This window comes from Aythya ferina (genome assembly GCF_964211825.1).
Source record: "Aythya ferina genome assembly, chromosome: 1".
In the NCBI taxonomy this organism is placed as follows: Eukaryota; Metazoa; Chordata; class Aves; order Anseriformes; family Anatidae; genus Aythya; species Aythya ferina.
The window spans coordinates 117,924,154-117,949,848 of record NC_140296.1 but is presented as its reverse complement, the minus strand read 5'-3'; the positions used below and the strand labels follow the sequence as shown (position 1 = coordinate 117,949,848).

Here is a 25,695-nt window from a genome sequence, read left to right as displayed (position 1 = left end):
ATCTAAAAGAGGTATTCAACTGACAAGTGTAAAAGGAAGACTAAAAGGTTAGAAACTTACAGAGAGCTGAAGCAACTGAGGCATTCAGGGATTCAGAACTTCTGCAAACTCTTCAGTTGCTTGAATGATGCAGATAAAATACTACACTCAAAAATTCAGCCGCCAAACTGTTAACACTTCCATGAACAGTAAACACAACGTGCAGGTGCCATTTACCTCATGAACTAAACACACATTGCTTGCTTGGGGTAATCAGTGCTAGCAGCAGCCTGACCAGGAGCTTCCAGAATTTGAGGCACAAAGAAGAGCATGCATCTTGCCCATCTTCCCATGGGGGAAAGACAAGCAGGGCTCGAAAAGACAGTTTGCAGGAGCTCAGTTAACTCCTGCTACCATTTGTCTTGGATAAATGGTAGCAGCGGGCTGCAAGGATAACACTTCCCAGTACTGATACTCCATACAGAAAATGCAAAGGTGTACACCTGCCCATGGGGAAAAAAAAGGTGGAAAAGCACTATCCTGTTTACCTCTGTAATACTGCGAGCTTTGTAACGCTGGTGATTGTAAGAACAGCTCAACAATGTGTGGTCAAGCAATAACGTTTTATTAGTAATGATTAAAGCATACATTTAAAACAAAGCTCGGGTTCATAAAGACATAGGATCCCTCCTACTGATTTAACTTGCTCAAAATGCAGTCGTTTCAGTGACATTGCCATTTAAAATTTGACTAGTAACTATAACACTAAAACCTCTTGATTAATACTAATTCTCAAAATAATCCATTACAGCAAGTCAACACTGCTTTTCTATTTTAAGAAGTCTGAAGTCCAGGCACAAAATTTTACTTGTTTAAGCTGAAGGAAAAAAAAAAAGGACCTGGATTAGTAACTGAAAAGATTTGTCTCTGTCTTGGTGCTTTGACCCCTACACCACATCTCTTGTGGTTCATCTTTCCATTTCCTTCTGAAAGCTTTCCATCTGCAAAACTATAATTTCCTGGCTGACGTAAATTTGAAGGGTTCCAAATTCTGGTGTTGCATCTGAAATCACTTGCTTTATTTCCGACTTTACAGGCAGTTTGCTGGGGGGGAAGGAGAGAATGCACTACAGTATTATGAAAATAATCCCAAACTATTAACCACCGAAACCCAATCATATTCATGTGAGCCTGTTAAGTTATTGACACATTTAGATTCAGAACATAAAGCTATTAACACTTGCACGCCATTGAACTGACAGCAGTAATAGATACTAACTTCAAAGAATAATGAAATAATCTGAAATAGTTGTTAATAGAAAGAGGGACGGAAGAAAGAAGTAAATCTCCCAAACATAACACATCAGAATACAGCTCACAACTCATTGTGTTGTGCTTTCCAGTTGCTGAACTCTGGGAGGTTTTTCTTTTAAGGCAACTCCAAGTAAAGCTTGTTGTTCTTGAGGTCTTGTCAGGACAGAGCTCATTACAATTGTTTTTCAGGGTAGGTAGTCAAGGAAGGGAAAAAAACAACAACAACAACAACAAAAAAAAATCCCTGTCAGCAATTTAATAGGATATCAACGTCTTCACTCCTATCTACAAGTCATGAATCTTCCCTGTTGATTACCTCAGATGCTACAGAGGGCAGGCATTACAAGATTAGAAGTGAATGGCCAGAATTAAGAACCCATACATTGCAAATCTGAACAGTTATTGGCACAGAAGGCATTGCTATTTTCATACAATACTGGTGTTTGGATAGGTGATTTCCAAGAATATCTAGATATGGGAAGAATACAACTCGACAGATTTTTTTTGTTTGTTTGTTTATCAACTAATGTTTTAGGATAAAGTAAACCTGAATTTTAGTACTGGATTGAAGTTACTCCAACCAGATGTCACTGTCACTTAAATCTCAAACTTACCAATACAAATTTCAAACATTTCTGATGCCATTTATTGTCTCCAAATTTACACTGGATTTTATAATATCTATATCCCTATTCAACCAGGAGGATTTTTTAATAAGTTAGTAGTTGTGAAACCATGGTCACAGTCAATGTTACTGTTACAGATTAATTTGGTTTTCAAAGAATACATTATCCTGTTTACATTTATGCAGCATCACAGCTAAGTACATCTGGTTATCCATTTTAAATTTTGCCCAAGTTAACCCAGAACTGGCAACACCATTCATCATATATGACTTCTATTAAGCTTTGTAAAGCAAGTCAGCGTTTTAAGCATCAGATAAAACAACGATTACCTCTCTGTGGTAGTCTGTGGAGTAATGAGCAGAACTCACACCCCCCTCATTAAAAGTCCTTATTTAATAAAATAAATTTCCTTATCAGGAGATCTGCCTTACACACAGTCTCTTGCAGCTGAGACACCCTTTGCAGAGATTTGCATCCTAGGATGAACTAATGATTTAAAATATCTTCACATAAATAGTATACTGCAAAACAAATTTTAAAGTAAGTGCTAGCATTCTGTCGGGAAGTGCTGACTGATTCAGATAAAGCCAACAGATTACACAACAGCTATGGTATGTTGCTGCTGCTGTAATTTCAAAGGATTTTGACTTTCTTTATGACGGGGAAAAAAAAGAAGCATCAATACAGATAATAAAGAGAGCTATAAAAGTAGCCATAACATATGTCTTCATAAAAACTACCCCTCAGTGAGTAGAACTGTAGGCAAAGAAAAGAAACACACAGATACCCTAAGACCAGAAACTCAGATTAACAAACCCAAATTTTACTGCCACAAACTATGGAAGGCACAGACAGGCTGGCTTTCTTCTGAAAATAAATACTTAACGGTATTGGTGTCAAAAATTACACCAACTTTTAAGATTTACCAGAAATGATGAAGCATGTTTCTTCTCTTATAAAAGCCAGACGATGGCTTATTGCTAACTGGGAAGAATGCCTCAGACGAAGAAGCATGACTTCATCTACATTTAAAAGCTTTCAGCTTAGCATTTTTATTTGCATTGTACAGGGGGAGATTCAAGTACACGTCCAAAAACTTTAGAAGAAAGTTTCCCTCATGTTATAACCTGTAAAACCTCTATTAAGCCACATCTTCAATCGGGGAAAAAACACAAACTGGATAAAAACAGGCATTTAAAACTTACAAAAAAGCACCCCAAACATTCAAAATCTTAGTCATTTCTACAGCATGACCTCATACATATCAAGATATTGATACTGATCAGGTATATGCTAAGATCGCCATACTTTGGCAGAAGAAATGATAGAAGTCCAACTAAACAAACAAACAAAAAAAAAACACAAAACAAAAAAACAGAACCTATTTTCACTTGCATCCTTAATCCTTAAAGAACTCAGCTATCATTACATTTTTCCTTTAAAAAAAATATGATTCTAAGAACAACGATTCACTCTAGAACAAGCTAAAAGGCAAGAGTTTTGCAATCTCAGTTTCCCACGCTTTCTTTAGTTTTCCTGAAACTCAGAGGAAAAACAGCTCCCCTAGAGTCCTGTAAAAACACAAATTAAACAATATCAATGTAGTACAGGTCCCTGCAACAGCGGAAAACTGCACTTGAAAATAAAAAAGGTATCACATGACACCAAGAAGACAATGAGCTGTTTTGGGTGTCGTGTAAGAGCACATAGTAGTGCATTGCTAAATATAACATAGTGAAGCTGAAACCATAAGCATTAAAAAAAAATCTAGAAAACAAGACAACACGACTGAAAACATAGCATTGAGGCCAAGAGGCTATAGCATACAAGCTGAGAAATGCAGTTACAATGAACAGATGAGAGCTGATGATGACATATTTCTTTAAGGAAAAAAAAAATGGTATTGCAAACAACTACGATAGTAAGCCACAATAAAGCAGTAATTTATAACAGAAGCTCTGAAGAAAGAGTAATAAGACACTGCCCTGACTCTGTTTAACTACCTAGCATTCGTGTTCATAAAAACGGTTTCCAATGCCTGTTTTTGCTGGCCTGGTTTCAGAAAGGGTTCTTGTAGTCCTATGAAGTCAACTGCCTGGAATTATCTGTGAATACTTTGCCTCAATGATATACCTACCTTTGTCTAAAATGAAGTTACTTTACCATGAAAAGCTGAAAATGTAAATGCTAAAAATATTTTAATGGATAGGGGAGTTCCCATTCCTTTATTTACTTTTGAACTCAACTTTTTCTGATCCTTGTGTGTTTTTGGCAAAATTACTCTCTCAGATGCAACATACCTATGTCCTTCAAAGAGACCTGGTGGCTTAAAAGTTGTTTGTTTTGTTGTTATTTTTTCCAAAACTTGCTTATGGAATCTAAGGTCACACTTTCACTTTTATTTTTCTGCTATATACATGGCCAGACTTTATAATACAAGACAAAAAAAACTAGGCTTCCCCTTGCATAAGGAGAAAGTTAAACAGGTATTCAGTCTCCATCCTGCAACCCTACATTTATCAAAAATGAACGCAGAAGCATATTTAATGACACATGATCCAAAACAAAACAAAACACCATTACAACTTTTTTTTTTTTTTTAAAAAAAAGAAACATTAAAATCATTTAACAGCTTCTGAGTTCTGCTCCACAATTTAACTTCACTGAAGTGATTTTATATACTTAAGGGGTTAAAAGTATTTCCTTCTATTTCTGCTAGGATTTTAAAATTGCAGTTTATGTTTTGAATGAAAGAGAAACATTTCTACATACCCTAAAGTCTTTTGGAACAATCAAAAAAAAAAAAAACCAACAAAATCTCTTGAAAATTCTTATCAGCTTATACAACCAATAGCTCAGATTTAGTAATTTAGACACTTTTGTTCAAATACCCATGGCAATGCGTGGTTGCTGATCAGAACTTGGCTTAAACTACCTCAGTCAAGCATTCAGCTTGATCTGGAACCTCGAGAGCTTTACTGAATCTAGACTTCAACAAGCACTCCGCATAGTTTGGGAAATGGAGTTGTAGACCAAACAAATGAAAAAAAGAAAAAAAAGAGACAGGAAAAAAACAGAAGTTATACATACCTGTCATGTTCATTGTAAGGACTTTTGTTATTATTCCTTCAAACATCTGTCATCTGACTTTACTGATTTATTTACAAACAAGTCTCTGATTTCAATCATAAAATTTTAAACAGCATCCCATGTAAATTGGGATTGCTGGTTCCTATTTGGGTCGAAAGTGTTCTTTCCAAAGCAATTTAGGGGGCATCAGTCACTCGTGCATTAGTATCATTTGGACAGAGAGATATCAACTAGTTAATAAAGAAGCACTGAATAATACACCAATTAATTAAATTCAGCCAAATTTGCCTAACAAAAACAAATGACAGTGAAGGAAGCAAAAATAAAACACATGCTAATAACCTCAAGTCTAACCGTATTAACGTGTCTTAACTTCATGCACACGCAAAAACTGAGCTCATTCCAAATGAAATTGTTGGTTGTGCTTCTGTTATGGTTTTATATCTATGGCAACGGTAAATCATCTATTGAACTTCACTACTAAAGCATTCAGAGACAAGGGTGGGGAGGGGAGAGAGTTCTGTGAGTTTTTTTATTTAAAAAGAACTCAAACAAGCTAATGTTATAAAGATGACAAAAGTGTATACACTGACAACACAGTAAAAAGCTGCCTTTGAAGATGGCGCAGTCGCCTTGTTCTGTCAGCCAGCAACATTCCTCCAAGCTCATTTCACAAACCTCTCCCTCTCCACTTACACCTTTTCATGTCTATTTTCCCCCATTATACTAATCTACTGCTGTAAAGAGATCAGGGCTGCTTTAAGTCTTTGAAATCAACTCAGTTTACTGTTACTCCCCCTTCCACCTAGTTTTCACATAAACGTGAAAAAATATTTTTCACATTACACTCAGTATTATGCAACTTCTGCACTAAAATAAGAGCTGTGGGGATGGAGAACGTGTTAAGAAATTTCATAGCCAGGGATTTCTATCAAGTACCCCCATCAAACCAGACAAGTCTGATGGACAGTTGTACCATGGCAGGGACTTCCTCTCTCCATGCAAAAAAAAACCTCAATGCTGCCCATGAGGATGTTGCTGAGGCAGCCTATTAAGCCCCCAGAAATATATGCCTCCAGTCAGCCGGCAGCTAATAAAGAGCTGTGCAAAGGAGGCCATTATCTAAGCTCTTCCTGAACGAAAAGGATGGCTGCAACAGGAACTTGTCAGTGGAAAGCTGTAAAGACTTACTGTTTGGACATCACAGCACTGACCAGGGACAGCTGTGGAACAGGAACCTGATGTTTCAGCAGCTACTTCTGGAGGGTCATTATCACTTTTCGGGGACAGGACAGAAGGGGCCTCAGCTAACAAGTGCGTAAGCAGTACTTTGTTGAAATACACTGCTGATATGCAATTCCTTCCTCACCAGCACTCTGTAAAGGAATATGTATCATACATATGAACAACAGCAAAACATACAAGTGCTCATATTCTTTTAGACTAGGGTTTTAAGACTATTCTTGAATATCAGAACATGATTTATAAGTCAGCTGTGGGAAAAAACTAATTGAAAGGAGGCAGATGTGCTGGCCAAACCTAATCATACCTCATACCCGTTCCACAAATATCTCCCTGACAAAGTCTACAACAGGACGTAATTATCTGAGGTATTTGGAGGTTTCTTAGGTTGTTACATGAACAAATGCACAGCCTTATTGCAGGTCTCTAACAAACTAAGCATGCTGCATCTTGGTTAAGACTGAATGCTAACCTACAAACTTGTAAACACTGGTTTTGGAAAACCATTGTGAAAAGTTTAAAGAAACATATAAAACAGAGTTGCAGTTCAGCACATCTGCAAGTTTTGGATCTAAGACCATGTCTGAATGTAACAGGAAACAACGTTTGGTCTTAAGTTCTTAATGTAAATTCCTGCTTATCTACTGACTGATTTTTATTTTTTATTTTTTTAAACAAGGTAATAAAGCCTGTATTTCCACTGAGGACTGACTCACCTACTATGTTTGTTTTTTGCTCTGATGTACTGTTTGGAAATTGGAATTAGTCAGCCCAACTAACAGCCTAGTGTGGGTATATTTCCTTCACATCCTTTAACATCTGTAAGGTTTAATGATAAAACATCATAAAAGATCAGGATGGTTTATAAGTAGCTTAAAGGTATTAGGAGGTTTATAATGCTGTAAAAGTATACCTGCCCTTGAGGGCTGCACTGATTTAATTTCTCAAGCACTGCGATAATCACATTTCTAAAAAAAAACCCTGCCTGTACACACCTAGCCCCAGCAGACAGCCAAGATCAGCATTGTTCCAGTGCAGAACATCAAACAGTTGTGTTGCACTGATAACTGTCAGAAGCTGAAAATGTAATTAAAGATGCGTAACTACTGAAGTTATTAAGTGTAAATGATCGCACTGAAGTGTCCATTACCAGAGAACTTCTGAGTAGAAAGCTAAGGCCTGTGGGGACTTCACCATGACACTACAAGGAGAGCCCTGCTTCTAGTTGCAAGTACAAGTGGATGCTCAGGCACATCTGGCAGATGTCTTAATATTTCAAGTGCATTTTTAAATGCCTATTAAAATGGCTACAAAATACGGTATTATTTCTTCCCCCCAGATTGAAAAAGCTTCTTGAACAAGAAACAGCGTATCAGGAGAAAAAAGAGAAGGAAAGCAACAAGAAAATAGCCAAACTGAAAGAAGAATTAACTAAACTGAAATCCTTTGCTTTAATGGTGGTAGATGAACAACAAAGACTCACCGAGCAGTTGAATCAACAAAGTCAAAAAATTCAAGAGTTAACCACTTCTGCCGACCAAGCACATGAGAAACTCGCCCTTGCTGAAGCAAAAGTTCAAGAAGAAGAACGGAGAGCCAGCAGGCTGGAGGCTGAGCTGCAAGCCCACAGCAGTAAGGTTTCCCAAGATCAAGAAGCAATGATGGCCAAACTAACCAATGAAGACAGCCAGAATCGTCAGCTCCGGCTAAAACTGACTGCTCTCAGCCGACAAATCGATGAGCTGGAGGAGACCAATAAATCTTTAAGGAAAGCAGAGGATGAACTGCAAGACCTAAGGGATAAGATAAATAAGGGAGAGTATGGGAACTCGACGCTTATGTCCGAAGTGGAAGAATTACGGAAGCGACTGCTGGAGATGGAAGGAAAAGACGAAGAGCTCATAAAAATGGAAGATCAGTGCAGAGAACTTAATAAAAAGTTAGAAAAAGAAGCGACACAGAGCAAGAACCTTAAAGGGGAAGTTGACAAACTCAACAAAAGAATAATGGAGCTGGAGAAATTAGAGGATGCTTTCAACAAAAGCAAACAGGAATGCTACTCCCTGAAATGCAACCTAGAAAGAGAAAAAATGTTAACAAAGCAGTTGTCCCTTGAGCTGGATGGCTTAAAAGCTAGAGTTGGAGAGCTTGAAGCAATCGAAAGCAAGCTAGAAAAAACTGAGTTCACACTTAAAGAAGATTTAACAAAGCTGAAGACTCTAACAGTGATGCTTGTGGATGAAAGAAAAACTATGGGTGAAAAAATAAAGCAAACAGAAGAGAAGCTGCAAGCTGCAACTTCTCAGCTTCAGGTGGAACAAAATAAGGTGATGTCCGTTACAGAAAAACTCATTGAGGAAAGCAAAAAGGCAATGAAGTCAAAATCTGATGCAGAGGAAAAAGTATCCAGTGTAACAAAAGAAAGAGATGACTTGAAAAACAAACTGAAAGCAGAAGAGGAGAAAGGAAGCGATCTTGCTTCCAAAGTAAATATTCTAAGAAAGAGACTTCAGTCACTGGAAGCTGTCGAAAAGGAATTTCTTAAAAATAAGCTTAAGGAGACTACTAAATCCAGCACTTCCTTGCAGCAGGAGAACAACAAAATCAAAGAGCTTTCTCAAGAAGTTGAGAGGCTTAAGCAAAAGCTGAAAGAAATGAAGGCCATAGAAGATGATCTTATGAAAACTGAAGATGAATATGAGTCTCTAGAAAGAAGGTATGTCAATGAACGGGACAGAGCCAAGCTCCTGTCTGAGGAGCTGGAGGCTGTCAAAATGGAAGTGGCTCGGTATAAATTGACGGAGAAGGCTGAGTCCAACCAAGAGCAGCGCCTTTTTAAGAAGCTCAGAGAAGAAGAAGCCAAATCAAGTCACCTTTCCAGAGAAGTAGATGCACTGAAAGAGAAAATTCATGAGTACATGGCAACAGACGACCTGATCTGTCACCTCCGAGGTGATCATACAGTCTTACAGAAGAAACTCACCCAGCAGGAAAATAAGAATAGGGAGTTGGCAAGAGAAATGGAAAGTCTGACAAAAGAATTAGAGAAGTACAGACGCTTCAGTAAGACCCCCAGACCCAGTCTGAATGGAAGAAGAATCTCTGACTTGCAACTTTTTTCCAAGGAAGTCCAGACAGATCCCGCAGACAACGAGCCACCCGACTACAAAACCCTCATGCCTTTAGAGCGAGCAGTGATCAATGGACAGCTGTACGAAGACAGCGATAACGAGGACAAAGACAACAATGAGGAAGAACAACCGGTGTCTTTCAAAAGCAACTCATCCGCTGGGAATGCCGTGAACAAGAAGTTGTGGATCCCTTGGATGAAGTCCAAAGACAACCATCCTCAGAACGGAAAGATCCACACAAAGCAAAATGGAAACTGTGCACAGACTGGAGACCTCGTGCTAAGCCATACCCCCGGCCAACCTCTCCACATAAAGGTAACTCCAGACCACGGGCAGAACACGGCCACACTCGAAATAACAAGTCCTACCGCTGAAAGTCCTCACTCCTACACAAGCACGGCCGTCATACCCAACTGCGGCACTACCAAGCAAAGAATAACCATAATCCAAAACGCCTCCCTAACGCCTGTAAAATCAAAAGCAGCAGAAGGTTACATGAGCCCAGAGCAAGCCATTTCTCCCATTACCATGTCTGCTTTTGCAAGATCTCAGACTCCTGATTCCTGTGGTTCTCTAACTCCTGAAAGAACAATGTCCCCTTTGGCTTTACCAGGCTCAAGTTCTCAGGAACAAATGCTCTCCTCAGAGCCTTTGGAAATGGGAGCCAAGCACGCCGTTTTTAGAGTATCCCCAGACAGGCAGTCGTCATGGCAGTTTCAGAGATCTAACAGTACGGGATCAAGTGTAATAACTACTGAGGATAACAAAATCCACATCCACTTAGGAAGTCCTTACGTCCAAGCTCTCACCAGCTCCAAGCCCGTCAGCCCTTGTACCCCGGTGCAAGATAACCGAACTCCAGCACTAGCTAACGGGATACCCAGTAAGCCCACCAATAAAATCACCAGCAGTATTACTATCACACCAACAGCCACTCCTCTCCCACGGCAATCACAAATTACAGTAAGTAATGTCTATAACTGACCCCCCCATCCATGCTGACACCCTTACCAGCAACCCATCCCGTTTTTCATCCCAGCAAGAATGATTTGGAACAGCCCCTTTCCTTTGGGAGAGATCTGTGCATGAACTTTACAACAGTATATGGAACTAACGTTAAGTTTTGCCTGCTTAGTGTTATCAAGTGTGCACTTACTGTATATCTTCTCATTGAAATACAGTTATGTAAAATATTTAGTCTTGCACTTGTATAAATGCATCTTTATGTATTTCCATTTTCAAAGTAACTCACATTACTTTTGACTGCAACTTGCCTTGGTAAAATATTTTAACATTACAAAAACAGTAAATAATTGATTATTTTTATCATTGCTTGCAGAACATTTTTTGGTTTTGTGTGTGTTTGTATTTTTTTTGCATGTATGGTAGAATTTGAATTAAGCCATAATATTGCCTGCTAACTTCAGATATGACTTGATTCATTATCTTCCCTGCTATTTCCCAATTCTTCCTAGCCCTCTCATTTCAGATAATTATCGTTACATCACACACACTCAAAATAATATGTATTGTATCTTATTGCAGATTTTATGATGCATAAATGATATGTTCCAGACCACAACCACCACTTTTTCTCCCCACCTTTTTAACACTATGTTTGGTTACAATTCTTCTTATGCCCTCCTGTAAACCTTTCTTATAAGTGAACTGGATTCAGATGCCTACATCAGAAAACTACTCAAACAAGGCATGTTTTATTTTTTTATTTTTTTTTCCTAATCCAGCAGAAAAACTACCATCATCTAGGTACATCGTTAAACAATTAACAGCAACACTTTGATTCCTAAACAATTAGCTCAGAATGGACTCACACCACACTCAAATTTCATCTTAGCTCCTCACTATCAATCCAACATGCTATATACAAGACAGGTACACTGAAGAAGAAACAAGATTAGCAAACTATGGCACGCCGTGTTTTCTTGTATAACAGGCAGAGGAAGACAGAACCATTAAGTAGTGGTACTAAATCCTCTCTCCAAACACAGACCTCTAGGACTACGGTAAATTGCAGAACCATACAGCACAGAGAAAACAGGTTAAGATAGTTGAGTGATGAATACAGTATTAGTGCCTAGGAAAAAGACAAAAACATAAACATTGCTGCCCTCAGATTACATATGGGCCAAGCACAAAATCCTAACCACCCAGAAAGTGCTGCTACTGCTGGACCAACTTCCCCACTGAATGTAAATCAAGCCAAAAGATCCGAAAAACACTTTCGGATATCTCTTTTTTTAAAAGCTGTTACGAAAAAAAAGAAAAAAAATCAAATCGGAGAGTCAGATTCTTATTCTAAAGAAGTTAAATGCCTATGTATCTCATGCTCTTTTGGAGAGGATAAAAATCGAACCTCCTTATCAACAAGGAAGTCTGCATGCAAGCATAAAGTCCCTATTCACTAAACCCGTATCTTTATTCTTGTTTACATTACGTAGTGTAAAAGAAAAAAACACATTTTTGCAGTACAGCCTAGCAATTGATTCAGCAAAGGACTTTGGTACATGCTTTAACGTAAGAAAGGGACTTTTTTTCAGACCAGAATCTAAATGATTACAGCTGTAGTTAATAGCTGATTTTTGAAGGAACACCTTCTACTGAAAATCTAAACTCATCACCCCTACACACTTCAGTAAAATCAACAATGGGAAGAAAAATTAAGTTACAGGTTTTGTGATAGAATTGGATACAACAAGCGTACTACAGCTGAGCAGTGGAAATTTTTAAGTCAATGTGGAACCGCACAGGCCTAGCTTGGTGTCATGCATAGCTTCAGCAGATGCTCTATCAGGTTATTGGGCTTCACAAGACGTTCTTCCCACTTGGTTTGTCTCATGTTATCTTCACTGACTGCAGAAGTGAGATCTGATTAAGAGCTAGTTCAGAAGAAATGAATGGTCTTATCCTGCAAAGCAAATTGCAAGTTGGCTCCCACCAATTTCAGCAAAAGTTACTGATGAAGACAGTACCCAGCACTCAGGCAAGTCAAGATTACAATAATTTTAGAGTGTGCCAATTATATGAAAAAGTTAATTTACTACATTCAGCTTACACATTATTAACTGAAAGGCTCAGCCAAAATTAAAAGCAAAAGCAGTCAATTCAAAACACTCTCTGTACTGCATGTTCTATTGATCCATACCCAAGATCTCTCAAGGGACATGCTATAAGCGTAATAATGAGTAACTGGGCCCTGAGTAACAGACGTCAGATTTCCTAGAAATTAAAGAATAAACAATTGTCCCTGAGAAACATTAGCATTTTCTTCTATTGGACGTTAAAATCGTGTATAAAAAAATATTGCATTTTATACCTGCGTTCCAAGTGTACAGAAATGTGTTGATTATTAACCACCTGGCCATCTATTACAATGCCTTGTAAAAGATAAGCACAAATCAGGACATAATACCAACAAGCACACTTAGTCCTTTGGACAATTCCCAAGCTATTATGAATAAGGACATTCAGAGTTTAAAAGACGTTTTCAATACAAAGCCTAGGCCAGAGTTCACACCACTTTGCAGGTTAATTATTAAACAAGACAGTTCTTCTGCTACTCTCTGAATACTTATTAAGACATTCTGCTAATGTCTTAATAAGAAGCATCACCATTACCTGTAAATGAACTTGCTATGTTTCCAAAAAATCACACCTTGATGAAAGGATACTTATATTCCTCTGCTAATTAAACAGTCAATTTATAGACCTTCACTGACTTCACACCAGAGGTTTTGTCATTGATTTCAACAGATGAAAAATGAAATTATTATTTTGCCTGAAAATAAGGTTCGCAGAATAAAGCCTGTTCATCCTATTCAAATTCCCAAGATCTGTTTCAAAACATACAGGAGGGAAAATACATGCTTGGATGTTGTTGAGAGCTGAAACTTACTCAGCTGTTTGAACAGAAATAAGTTAGCTGTAATTTCATCATAACAATGGAAAGCATAGCTTAGGGACTGAAATCACGTATTTAAAATTTACTGCAAGCTGTTCAAAACCACTCCGTATTTCAGATGATTTCTGTTTTACTGAGGGGGAATATTCACCTACTTCCTTAGCAGGTAAAGAGAAAGCAGCAGAGTAAGGAGAGAAATTAAATGATCTGTCTGTAAATTGATTTAAACTCTCTGAACAGAAACATCAAGCATAATCATATAATCATATTAAATTTCAACCAAGTAAGGCAATTCTTCTAGGACTGGGATGCATTCCAGGTGGTAAGTATTGCTGTTTTAATCTTGGAGGATGAGACACTTTTGGTTACAATATTTGCCCTAAGGCCTGAAATATGACAGATATTTACTTACAATAACAATACAAATAAATAATAAAGCAAAATATGGTCACCAAAAATAATAGAGAGAGAGAGACCGTGAAATAGTTCATAAGAACAGTTTTCAGCAGATCATAGTATCAACCCTTTCCTTTTCCAAAATTCTTAGCAAACAACTCCCCTCAAATCTAAAAATCAACTTGACATCCAGGAGAGAAGGGAAAGCCTTCAGGAACAGAAAGGGAGAGTCAGATGATAAAAGAAATAGCAGCAGTTATCAGCCCACTTTCCTTGCTCTTTTCAGTTTTAGCTCAGTAAGCCAGAGAACACAAGCAAGGGCAGCACCTACAGTTCAGTGCTCAGCATTTCTGAATTATTCTGTTTATGTGATTAAATATTTCCTTTGAAATGTTTATAATTTTTGTCCTTGCAGGGAGGACAGATGAGGGAAGGGAAGGGAAGGGAAGGGAAAGGAGGAAAAGAAAAAAAGAAGAGAGTAAGAACCAATAATGGTATTGAGAGCAGAGTGCCTGTCCATCAACTGAGAGGCACTACTTCACATTTTAAAAAAAAAGAAAAGAAAAGAAACACTCCCTCAAGTAGCTCATTAATGAATAAATTTGACAAAAATTACAGGAGCAGTCAGCTACTTTTCCCAATTCATAGTATATTAAATAATGTGAATATGGTGCCTGGGGACAGAACGCAAGGCTGTAAGGGAAAAGATCTCTACGTAAGCATCTCACGCAAGGCTTAAAAAGGCATGATTCCCACACTGAGGAAAAATAATCAGAAACAGAATTATACAATACTTGCTGATTAAGATTGAAAGGATGCTGCAGGATTAGGTGATGGAAATGGAGTAACCATTTTCCTAGGGACTTTGTCCCTAGGAAACAGATCTTGAGACATGCAAAACAAAAACTGACAACTGCCTAATCTCCAGGCTTAAGCAAAGACTACCAAAACATTATGTTACCAAGAAACAGAAGAGAGAAAGATCTTACGGTTCAGGCTCAGCACGAGTGGGTGTATAAAGGCATTTTAAAATTAACACCAAGTACTGTAAGTGGGAAATTGCTCGGGGAAAAGACTGACCTTAAAAATTTATGAATAAGGGACTTTTTTCACAAACCTGCAGTCAGTGGGCCCAAGATGTAGCCAAATGCTGTCTGCTAGCACATCACCCAGTGCTCCATCCTTCTGTGGCCATTCAGTAGGCCTCAAATATCAGAGCTGCCAATTGCATATGATTCTCCCCAGAATACTAAGCAAAAATAATCTTAGGAAGCAGATTCTGAGTACAGCAGGAACGACCTGTTTCCATCAGCAACTCTCCACTCCCTGGGGCCTTCACACAGGGATAGCCAAAAGCAGCTCCTTCCCCACTCGTAGCCCTACCACAGGATACCGCCTGCTCAGTTATGCTGTCACTGCTGTTCAGGGGCACTGCCAAGCAGGTTGAGAAACTAACTTGGATTGGAAACGAACAAACCAAAAGATAAAACGGGATTAATTTCACAGCACAAACAGCTACATCAGCACAACTGAAGGGGCAAGCAACAAGGGACAAACGCTCTTTATAATGGAGTTGCTGCCAAAGCCCTGGTCTGATCTCCTGAGGTGCTACCACTGTGCTCTGAAGAGATGCAATCTGGCCTGCCTGTGCATCACAAAGCACTCCAAATGTGCAAGCACTCAACAGAACAGTCCCACTAAAAACCTTTGGGGGCTTTAACAAGAAATGACTCACTTTACAGCTGAGAGGAAAGAAAAAAAAAAAAGAGAGGGAAGAAGCTAATTGACTTGTGTAAAGGCAGAGCAAGGCACTTCCAGTCATGACAAAAATCCCCAACTTCCTATCCTTGAGTATCTCATACTCAACCCATTATTGGTGATGCTTTTATCCTGTAGAAACCCCAACCTAGGATGGACAAAAGTTGAGTATTTTTATATATGTATGATTAATACAGTTATACATATAAATTATATATTTTTTATATTTATATTTAAAAGTAGGACTCCGATTAACACACCTTTAAATGGGACCTCCCCAGGTGCAAATAGCCTGTTTCCATACAGAAAAAAGGCCCTGATGGTAAAAGCATACGGCTCTTTTACCTCCTCCATGCAGAGCACGAGTGTGCCTTCACGTTCAAAGGTGTCTGTAGGTATGAGTACGTTTTCACACATCCTGAAAAGGTGGATACTTAGAAATGCATCAACACATCTATCCCTAGCTGCCCAGTCTGTGCAGAATACGACCCACTGTCAAGACTTACTCCACAAATGGCAGCACAGATCTAAGCAGAGAGAACTGATGACCTCACACATATTTGTAAAATAATGTATTGTACAAATACACTTAATTTTTAAGCACCAGCAGAAACATTTCCGTGTCGGCACTGCCCTCTCCTGGGCAGAATCAATACTGCAGGGTGTTCAGTAGTCTTCCAAAAGGCCATATTTCTTCTTGGAGACAGTGCCCTAATATGGTGCCTTCTGTTCTCAGGGGACAAAGAGAAGAGAGCAACAGGCACTGTCCATTTCAGAACAGCAAGCTGCCTTGTAGTGCTGATCGATCAGTCCCAAGGCAGTCTTTGTCCTACACGAGTTGACTCTCGACAACCTCACCTTCCCCTGCAAGTTGTCAATTATCTATTAACAATAAGCCTTTCACCTACCTTATGTTCAGGGATTATATTTCCCCGTGAAGACATGTCCTAAGAAAAGCAAGGCCTGTGACGGAATTTCAGTAATTAGGAATGCCAACTCTGCCTCCAACCCTGCCCAACCCTGTTTCCTTTCCCTACCTTAAAGTAGATTTGAACTTGGTGTTCAGCTGAATAACATCGCAGGGGCACATTTGGACACATGAGCACAAATCATGTCAAATGCATGGAAATTATTTCTGATTTCAATAGAGATTTCTCTGTCAAGTAGTTTATATTGAAATCGTGAGTTCTGTGATAGGACTGATATATAAAAAGAAATAGTAGAAATGGCAGAAAACTGAGCTTAGAAAGGCTGAAAAACATCCCGAGGTCCCATTTTCTTTTTGTAATTTGGTCTGAACTCTTCCCCTGGTTTACCCTGTTCTAAAACTACTGCAATGATAACAGTTCCCCTGTTACCCCAAGTATCTGTAACAGCGATGAAACATTCTTGCCATTAAAAATCTTGCAAATTTCGGAACTAAATTTCCCTTGATGAAATTGAAATCCAGTTTGTTTCCTATCCCTACACTGGATTTGGAAAACTATTTTCTCTGCAGTGGCCTTTCACATATTAGAAGACAGTTAACATATCTTTCTCCAGTTTTACTTTCTCCAGATTAAACAAGCCCAATTGTTTTCCCACCTAATAGCTCGATGAGTACTACCACTGTACAGATTACTAATTATTTTCCCTCTGCACAGATATTTATAACAGTGTGTACATTTCTGAAAACACGGTGCCCTGAGCCAGACAATTCCCTGCCTAAGGCCTTAACAAGATCAGTAAGTGTAAGGTTTACTTATCCTGCTCACACATCTGAATATAGTCACATACACAAACCGGTCGCATAAAAGGAAGCACAGAGCAACTGAGAATTTCCCCTCTGGATTCCCAGAAGACAGATGCCAGATCCTAGTGAAAGACAAGGAAATACTCAAATGCTCTGTGCAATTCAACAGTCCCAGCTGAAAACCATCTTGTTTGGACACCAAAGGGAATATTTAGCTTTGCCACTTAATCGTAACTCATCCTCACTTGCAGACCTGGCTTTCAGTCCAACCACGTTCAATCATCTAGGAACAAACTGCAGTCTGGCAAGAAGCACGTTTGGATTTCTGTGTAGAGGATCTTCAGCACCACCCTCTGGCCACTTTCACTTACGTTGCAAATGATTCTCTCTACCACTCAAAAAAACCCTAGAAATTTAAGGAGTGAGAAGGAACCCAATCTAAAGTTATTTCTCCTAGATCAAGTTCTACAACAACACCAGAAAAATAAGAAAGCCTACAGAAGAACTGTTCGCCTCTATTTAAACAGATAAATTTCAAACAGGAGGCAAAGCATGCATCACACTTTTAGAGAAAAATAAGATTAGGACCAAAGACATTAGAACTACCCAAAGAGCATGAATTTTCCCTCCTTGATGCCCGCACACACACCTGCCTTAGCCTGCTCCCCAGACAGCAAGCACTGTGTTGTGGCAGAATACCTGATGGCCCACGTAAGTAACAGATAAGCTACCTCTGTGCCCTTAGGGAAAAGTGCATACAGAATATAAATCCTGGTATTATTTTAGAGCTTTACAGCTGACTTCCTGAAATAAAGAAAGGGCATTTTCACTCTTGCATGTGGAATATGACAGCTGTCACCCATGAAGCCTTTGTCCCAGTCTCTGAAGTACCTGATGCCATTCACCATGGAATAACAAACACACGTGCTACATACAAGTTCTCACTGTAATACCCTTTTCTCCTTCCAGTTCCCACTCCAAGTGATTAAATCTACTTCAGAAGTCAATTTAAAACTGAGGAAGTTAAAAGATCCTTTTGAAACTGCATTTTTATTGATTCTTTGAACATAGCTGTAACTACTTAGTTTTACAACTCTAAACATTGCTGACAAAAACTTTGGTATTTTTTGAATCTAACACCTAAAACTAATATGACCCTGTTACTTTGACAGACATGCTGCGTAACCTGCTTATTTCAAAAGCATTTTTTTGTTGTTGCTTTTGTTGTTGTTATCATTTATAACTGTTTCCTTTACGTAATGTGTGTAAACAACATAACTGTTGTTTACACACATTACGTAAAGGAAAACCACGCAACTGCTAAAATCCCAGCTAGGTAGCTCCTGGGAAACATTTAGTTTCTAGGAGTGTTTTGAGAGCACCGATGGGAATTAAAAAGGCCTCTCCAGAGCACAAATGGCAGTTCAGCTTGGTTTTTGAAAGATAAACGTCTTTCTGCCACTTAGAAAGACAGCAAAAAAAGGGCTTACAGATGAGAACTCAAGGAGCTTTAACTTAACACCAATGATGAACAGAGCTGGCAAATTCAGGAAACAAGTGGGTGGCAAAAAAAGAATCAGGTAGACTGAAAACCATTCATTCATCTTGCAGGGAGAAGTGAATTGGTAGAAGGGGTTGAAGAGATTTGAGAATAGACTTCCCACAAACAGATAATAGTGAAAGATCAAATTGAAAACACCACCAATATTTACAGAGTTTTTTTAGTCACATAGGTCTTCCTAAAAACCAACACAGGAATTGCATCAACTTAGGTATTAGGACTATAAGCAAACCCTGACAAAGTGATCAGTTCCCATGCAACATTGAGCACTAAGTAGTAATAATTTAGATGCATTCGGTGCTGTCAGTGATGACTGCAAAACAGAGCATCACTTTGAATCATCTAAAACTTTTGGTTGAAATGAAATCTGACTGCTCTGAAGGCCATGCTGTAAATGATGGTTTTAACGAACTAGAAACTGGCACGAACCAAAGGCCAGAGCACAGGGGTATTTTCACCATTTTCCTACTGTTTTCAGAGGACTTCAGAGTCTGGAAACCAGTTAGATGCACAAGATCTATAAAAATCTCAGCCTACAAATACTTTTTTCAAGAACTAACAACACAACTCAACCAAACACAGGTAGAATCCTCCAACTGCTTTGTACCATATTGAATCTCCAGAAAGGAGCACTTCTCCAAAAAACAAAACCAAAAGAGATGACAGAAGAGAATACTTAGCGACACAAACGTACTTGAGCACACAAGACCATATATTAATACTTTTCATCTATTCATTGCAATATGTTTCTGCAAATAATGGGTAGTTCAATTCTTTTTATGGTTAGGAATCTGAGACACATTCTATGTATTTTCTAAATTCATAGCAGATAGCAGCACCTCCAGAAATAGTACATCCAAATATTTTATTCCCAATACTGTGCCTCATCTAACAAAAAATGCCACATAGCCAGAAGGAAAACTCAAGTCAGTGTTCAAGGATAGTCATACAGCAGTAACACAATTATCCCCTCCAACACCCACCCCTTTTTCCTTTGCAGTGCCTTTGAGAATTTAAGTAAAATGAGTTCTGTTGGTTTAGAGTTTTTTTTTCCTTGCGCACTAACAATCTGAGTGATAAAATCCAAGATTATCTTACAAATGCATGTTATTTTTTTTTAATTCAGCATTTAATCATAAGCTTTAGTTCAGTTCTAGCGAAAACAGTGATGCATCACAAAACCCACAAACTTTGCTGCCACCTAGAGGTAAAATCTTTCAAGGACCACAACGCAAAGAAAAAACACAGCTTTTTCCTTTCCATTATCAAGGCCACCTTCATTTCTCAGTGTATAAACAAAAGCTACACTTGATACTTTCTAATTCCAAAAATTAACATATGAAACGAGCAACACACTGTCAGACCCAGGATCTATGCATCTCATAGCTGTTTACAAAATAAGCTGAAGTACAGGTGAGCAGAGTAACATGCCCAGTTCCTAGCAGTCTACAACTTGGCTCTCTCCTCATCTGAAACCTTCACCAGATCTTTATGTTTAGCAGCCCTTGATGGACTCCCTGAATCAGGCTGAACTCTCTCCAAAGCAATTTACACCATCACCTCGCCTGCCTGTCCCAATGAGTGTTAGTGCATTAACAGGGGAGAACGCTTCCTTTTACTGATCTTGTACTTGTCTTTTGATATCTTCAGTGTATGCCCTCTCAAGTAGATCATTAGAAATGGACTAGGAATAAAGAAAGCTTTTCCTTTTCACTTTTCATCTCCACAACCTATTTTCCAAACTGAAAAGCTTCAGCATATGTTGTCACTGCATACGCAGAAGCCATTCCATAACTGACCATCTTTGCCAGCTTTCCCTGTGTTCTGTTATACCCAATTCTGAGAGATGTTCAGACAAAATTCTGCAAAACCACATAGGTATGATTCAGATTTACACACTAGAAAATTACGTTTTTCTGTTTTCTTCTATGCTTCTCAAAATAACTCCAAACGTGCTTATTATCTGATTGACAACTGCCAGTTGCTGAATACTTAGGACCATTTACAGAGACTCCAGGACCTGTTTTCTGAGTGACAATAAATATATTTACATATAGTAAATATACTATATGTAGTTTAGTATGCAAACTAGCTTTCCCCATACATTAATTTGCACTTGTTAACATTGAATTGGCATACAGTTTATCACCTTGCTATTCGGTAGCAGAAATTACCATAAACTTTGTTCTAACACCCTCCCTTTTATACCCTATGCAAGTATCATTAGCTCAGTACTAACATATTCATAAACTGCATATAGGGAAAGTTAAATACCATGGGTTTCTATCACGTTCAAATATTATCACCACCAGCTGTTAAAACTGATTGTGGACTTTGCTTTCTAGCCATTTGCCACTTTTTAAACATAACAACTTTCCTACTTTTTCCATAGAAACAAAAGAATCTTGGGATAACAAAGTTAAGTGACCACTATCATTAAAAAAAAAAAAAAAAAAAAAAAAAAAAAAAAAAAAAAGACACATAATATAACACAGCCATGTCCATACCAGTAAGGTAAAGGCATCTCTGCCCATCCCTCAGACACAGTCAACTCAAACTGTAAGAAACTCCCTGAGGCTCCAGAACAGGTGAGCCAGCTGCAAACCACCTACTCTGAGTTAACCCTCCTCTGGGCTAACTCCCAAACTATGCCTGTGAATTGCTCCCGAGTTAAATCAGGTCACAGTCCATCCAAACAATTTAACAATTTAATGTGCACAATTTCCCCCAAGTCCTCCATACTGAACACACAAAAATTTGACATCAGCTTTTCCACTCCTACTTTATTCCTTCCAGAAATTCAGTTGTCTACAGCCAAATCATAGGCTTTTGAAGTCTGATAAATTTAAATATTTATTGATTTATTCCAGACAGGTGTTGTTGGCCACTAGAAGCTGTTTCTCAAAACTTGTTTTTGTCCAGCTCATTCTCATTCATACTTAACTGACCAAAGTTTCTATGTTGTTTCCTACTGTCCTCATCTGAGCAACATTTGCATTTTATTTTTTTATTAAATCATCAGTGAACTTCTTTTACTCTGTTGTTTAACTATAAAAGGTATGTATAAGTGTTTGTTTACATGAAGTGGAAAAGAACAGTGAAGAGCTAAGTATACAGCCAGCCTCTCATCCCTAACATGACTATTTTCTTGGTTTATTTCAAGATTACTGATGCATTCCGTCAATCAATTCCAACTCGGATCCCCAAACCAAAGCCTACGAGCACAACTAAACTACCTGTCAAAATTCCCACTGGACATCTCAACAAACCGCTCCAAGACAGCAGTTCTGGAAAGCTACATATTGTAAGGACTGTGTCTAAAACCTGCCTGCAAAGCGGAGGGAGAAGGTAAATAATCGCTTAAATCCATTTTACTGTCATAGATCAAAGAAAATCTGAACCTCAATGCCAGTTACTTCCATTGGGGGAAATCATCCACACACTCAGCACATTAATGGGCACCAACCACAGGACAGCAAGAGAGAGCCAAATTCTTACAAACCAAAGCTGAGAGCTTGTCTGCAGGGACCAAGCTCTGCTCTCCTTTTTCTGGTCATTCTGCAATTTTTCCCTCACACTGGGAAAATGAGATAAAAATAAGTTCCTACTATAAATTTGGTTTTGGCATATTCCACAAATACCAGTATAAATGTTGTCTCCGTATATTTGTACAAGTATACAATAAACTAAATGAAGCAGGGATGAAGAAGGGGCTGTTTTAAAAAAGTGTTTTAGAATGGGTATTTTATGTTAGCTAGTAAAGACAGAACGAAGAGAGGGATGGACAAAAATCTACTCTTTTAAATTGCATTTAAGTTCAAGAAATAAAGAGCTCCTTGCTGTGCCAAGCATCACTTTAGAAACATGACTTGAAGGTGAACAATCATCTCCTTAATTAGTATGATTAGCCCCACCTGCATTCCCACAGATGTTACCTTTCACAAACAGATGCAAGAATTGAGGTGGATGTTGTTTGTATTAGCTATATTAACTTTTACCCTTTTATTTGGACTACAGTATTTAGATTTCAGTTCACGTAAACTATATTTGTTGGAACTGATCAAAATTTGTGTCAAGTGTAAACAATACATTGTAACTTGAAAGAAGTGCAACTCTGTTTCTGCAGCCTTCCGCAATTTTGCCCTCCCTTACAACTGCTCACAATGACATAAAATAAATAGCAGCAGTCATAACTTCATGAAGCTTTTTTCAACCAACTAATTCTTTGCACAAGTAGGATTAGATCACCCATGAAATAAGTTAGCATTTTCCTTTTTTCTTAAAGTATACCTTCTTGAAAGGACTTAAAAAATCACTCAAGTTCCCTTTCAGCCAATGCGCACACACATAAAAAAAAAAATCAAAACATCAGAAGAGGCTCCAGGTTTGTCATTTTCAATTCTGTGTAAAATAGCAATTGTTGCTCTAACAAGAAAATTCCTGACTGTTCCATTTTATAAAGTAAAAAACTAACACGATATTATTACTGTAAGTAACTCCCCCACAGGAATTCTGTAATACCAACTAACATGAGTTACTGTTTTAGAACATAAAAATTAATTTATTTCCCTGGTATTAATGTCTCCCTCGTTCTTCTTCCCCTAACAGAGTGCATTCCAACAGTCTAAATGGCTCAACTGATAATTTGTGGGAAAGCTCCTTTCACATAGGTCTTTCTTTAAGAACTGCCAAATCCTAATTCCTAAATAAAGCCAAAGCTGGTAGTGATCACAGCACCACAGACAGAATTGGGACTGTTTTGCTGAAGCAAAGAGAGATTTTGATGCATTCAGTTACCCAATTTCTCTCCCTTTTATTTCACAGCTAAAAGTTTTACTTAGCCACTGAGACAGTACACCACATTAGCACTCCTGCGTGACTATTTTTACAAACCCACAACAGAAACCCATGCCTCCCTCAACAGCTCCACAAGAAATTCTCCATGGGTACTTAAGAAAGGGAAGGTTTAAAAAGATCAGACTACTGAAAAGTTATTTCAGCACGTGCCCTACGAGACACATTTGTGGCAAAGAGCAGAAATTGTAAAAAGACTCATCGAGAAGCCTTCAAATGTAATTCACTAAAGCTGGAGGTAGCGATAAAGTTCTGAGGCTACGTGTGACATATGCTCAGATCCACATAAAGTTCACAGAAGCACCCTATTAGATGCTCTGCAAGTTGCAGGACAAGTGTGTGTATGTGTGAAGAAGCAGAACAGTGTTGAAAAAGCAGGTGTCAACTTGGCACGCTTACCAGAGAGATATGAGAAGGAGCTTCAGCACGAGAACAGCGTTCGTCTGAAGGGACAGCAACTCATGGATGAGCCAAAGGAAAGACACAAAGCTCCCCACACGCAGATCCGCCAACAGATCTCAGCTCCAAATCAAGCCCACAAAACTCTCACCGAATGTGCTACAAAGATCGGTCTGCTCCTCAGTAGCTGCAAATCCCACGTTACAAATTGATGCTGTTTATCAATGACAGCCTTTACTGCCTGTCTACTGAAAGAAAATAAAAACTTCTGGCACAAGAAATTAAATCCTGCAATAGCAGCCTTTGCTTTAGAGCACAGAAGGACCCCTCAAGTGCTGTCAGTTCCTCATCCATAGCACCATGCTGTACTTCTCACCTATTTGTACTGCTGACATAAAATAACTTCCCCATCTTTTGCTCTGTCTTGGGATGACACAATTCATTTCTACGTAAAAGGGACACAACCCACACAGGCTCTTAAGGACATAAAAAACCTGACAAGTGGATACTATAGTCTTATGGGATTAAGGGAGGCAATTACGCATGGGAGAATGAAAGACAAGGAGTGGTCACAGAGACAGAGGTAACTGGAAGAACTTCTGGACAACAGACGTCTGTCCCTCAAACTACTTAGGAGATTTGGCATGCTGGTTACAGGCAAAACAAGGATGTTTCTAGCGCTGTGAAGAGGGCTCTTTCTGTTCACGGAGAGAAAAGGAAACAGCTAGCGTCCTGCACCAGGACTAAACAGAGTCCCGAGTATTCCTTAACCACTCCTGTACAGTTCTGAACGCAATACAAAAATAACATTCAATAATGGATGTAGCTGTGGCATAAACTGGTCAAAGTGAGTGAAGGAAACCCTGCATTTACATGACCTGGGACATGTGCAACACTAAACAAAACTAATAAACAGAAAATAATCCCTAACCACCCTCTCCATATCTCTCAAAGCGAAAGGTTTGCTGAAGGAGTTATTTGGCAAGTTGGTTTGTTGTTGTCGACGGGAGGAAGACACAGACGCTCAGTATAAGTGAACAATGAACTTCAACTTTAATGGATAGCTCAGTCGCCTTTTATCTAGTTCGAACATAATCAACTCATACATATTGCAAAAACTAAGCTCAGGATTGGCTAACATTTCCCGCTCTTTTCAGGTAGTTCCTCCTTCTTTTAGCCACCATCCCGCCTTAGGGACTTTCCCAATCGCTCAAGGGCATCGTGTCCTTGAGCCTGATTGGCTCTCAGCCAGCTGCGTACGTGCCCAGACTCTTGTGAGTTGAGTACGGTACTTTACTAGCCCATTGCCTCTTAACTGCCCAACATCAACATGTCCTATTTCACTTAACCATTCCTCCACAATTCCCCCGTTTTTATTTTGCGCTACAAATACCTTCTCTGTGAGTTGCTCTAGTTTCTTAGTTAGGCAGTTAAGGATTATACGTGCAGCAACTATAATCGATATAATTATAAGTAGAAAGCGAAGTCCCTCTTTAACTAAGAAAACCCATCCACCCATGTTCCCAAAAACAGATTTAAGCCAACCTTCAAACCAACTATCTTGTACTACAATTTCTTGTGTATGATCCCTTAACCGTTTCAACTGGTCGTGAATTGACTAACCATGGTCAGAAAGATAAAAGCAGCACATTCCTTCTACATCTTCACACCCATGTCCCTGAGCCAGCAACAAG

The 25,695-nt window shown here is 38.7% G+C and overlaps 2 protein-coding genes across 5 annotated transcripts in view; one reads left to right on the top strand and one right to left on the bottom strand.

The window, feature by feature from the left end:
* CMSS1 (cms1 ribosomal small subunit homolog) overlaps positions 1-25,695 on the bottom strand; it is a 235,150-nt gene that overhangs the window by 205,235 nt on the left and 4,220 nt on the right. The gene's annotated exons all lie outside the window — the stretch shown is intronic.
* The window catches only part of FILIP1L (filamin A interacting protein 1 like), a 201,119-nt gene that overhangs the window by 173,043 nt on the left and 2,381 nt on the right, over positions 1-25,695 (top strand). For 2 of the 3 annotated variants that reach the window (XM_084522480.1, XM_084522482.1), the window contains 3 exons: positions 7,591-10,345; positions 21,912-22,096; positions 23,357-24,932. In XM_084522480.1, coding sequence (XP_084378606.1) covers positions 7,591-10,345; positions 21,912-22,096; positions 23,357-23,447 — 3,031 coding nt within the window. In that variant the 3' untranslated portion in view covers positions 23,448-24,932. Of the gene's footprint in view, positions 1-7,590; positions 10,346-21,911; positions 22,097-23,356; positions 24,991-25,695 lie in introns of those variants that run through there. The other variant, XM_084522481.1, reaches the window with a different exon arrangement.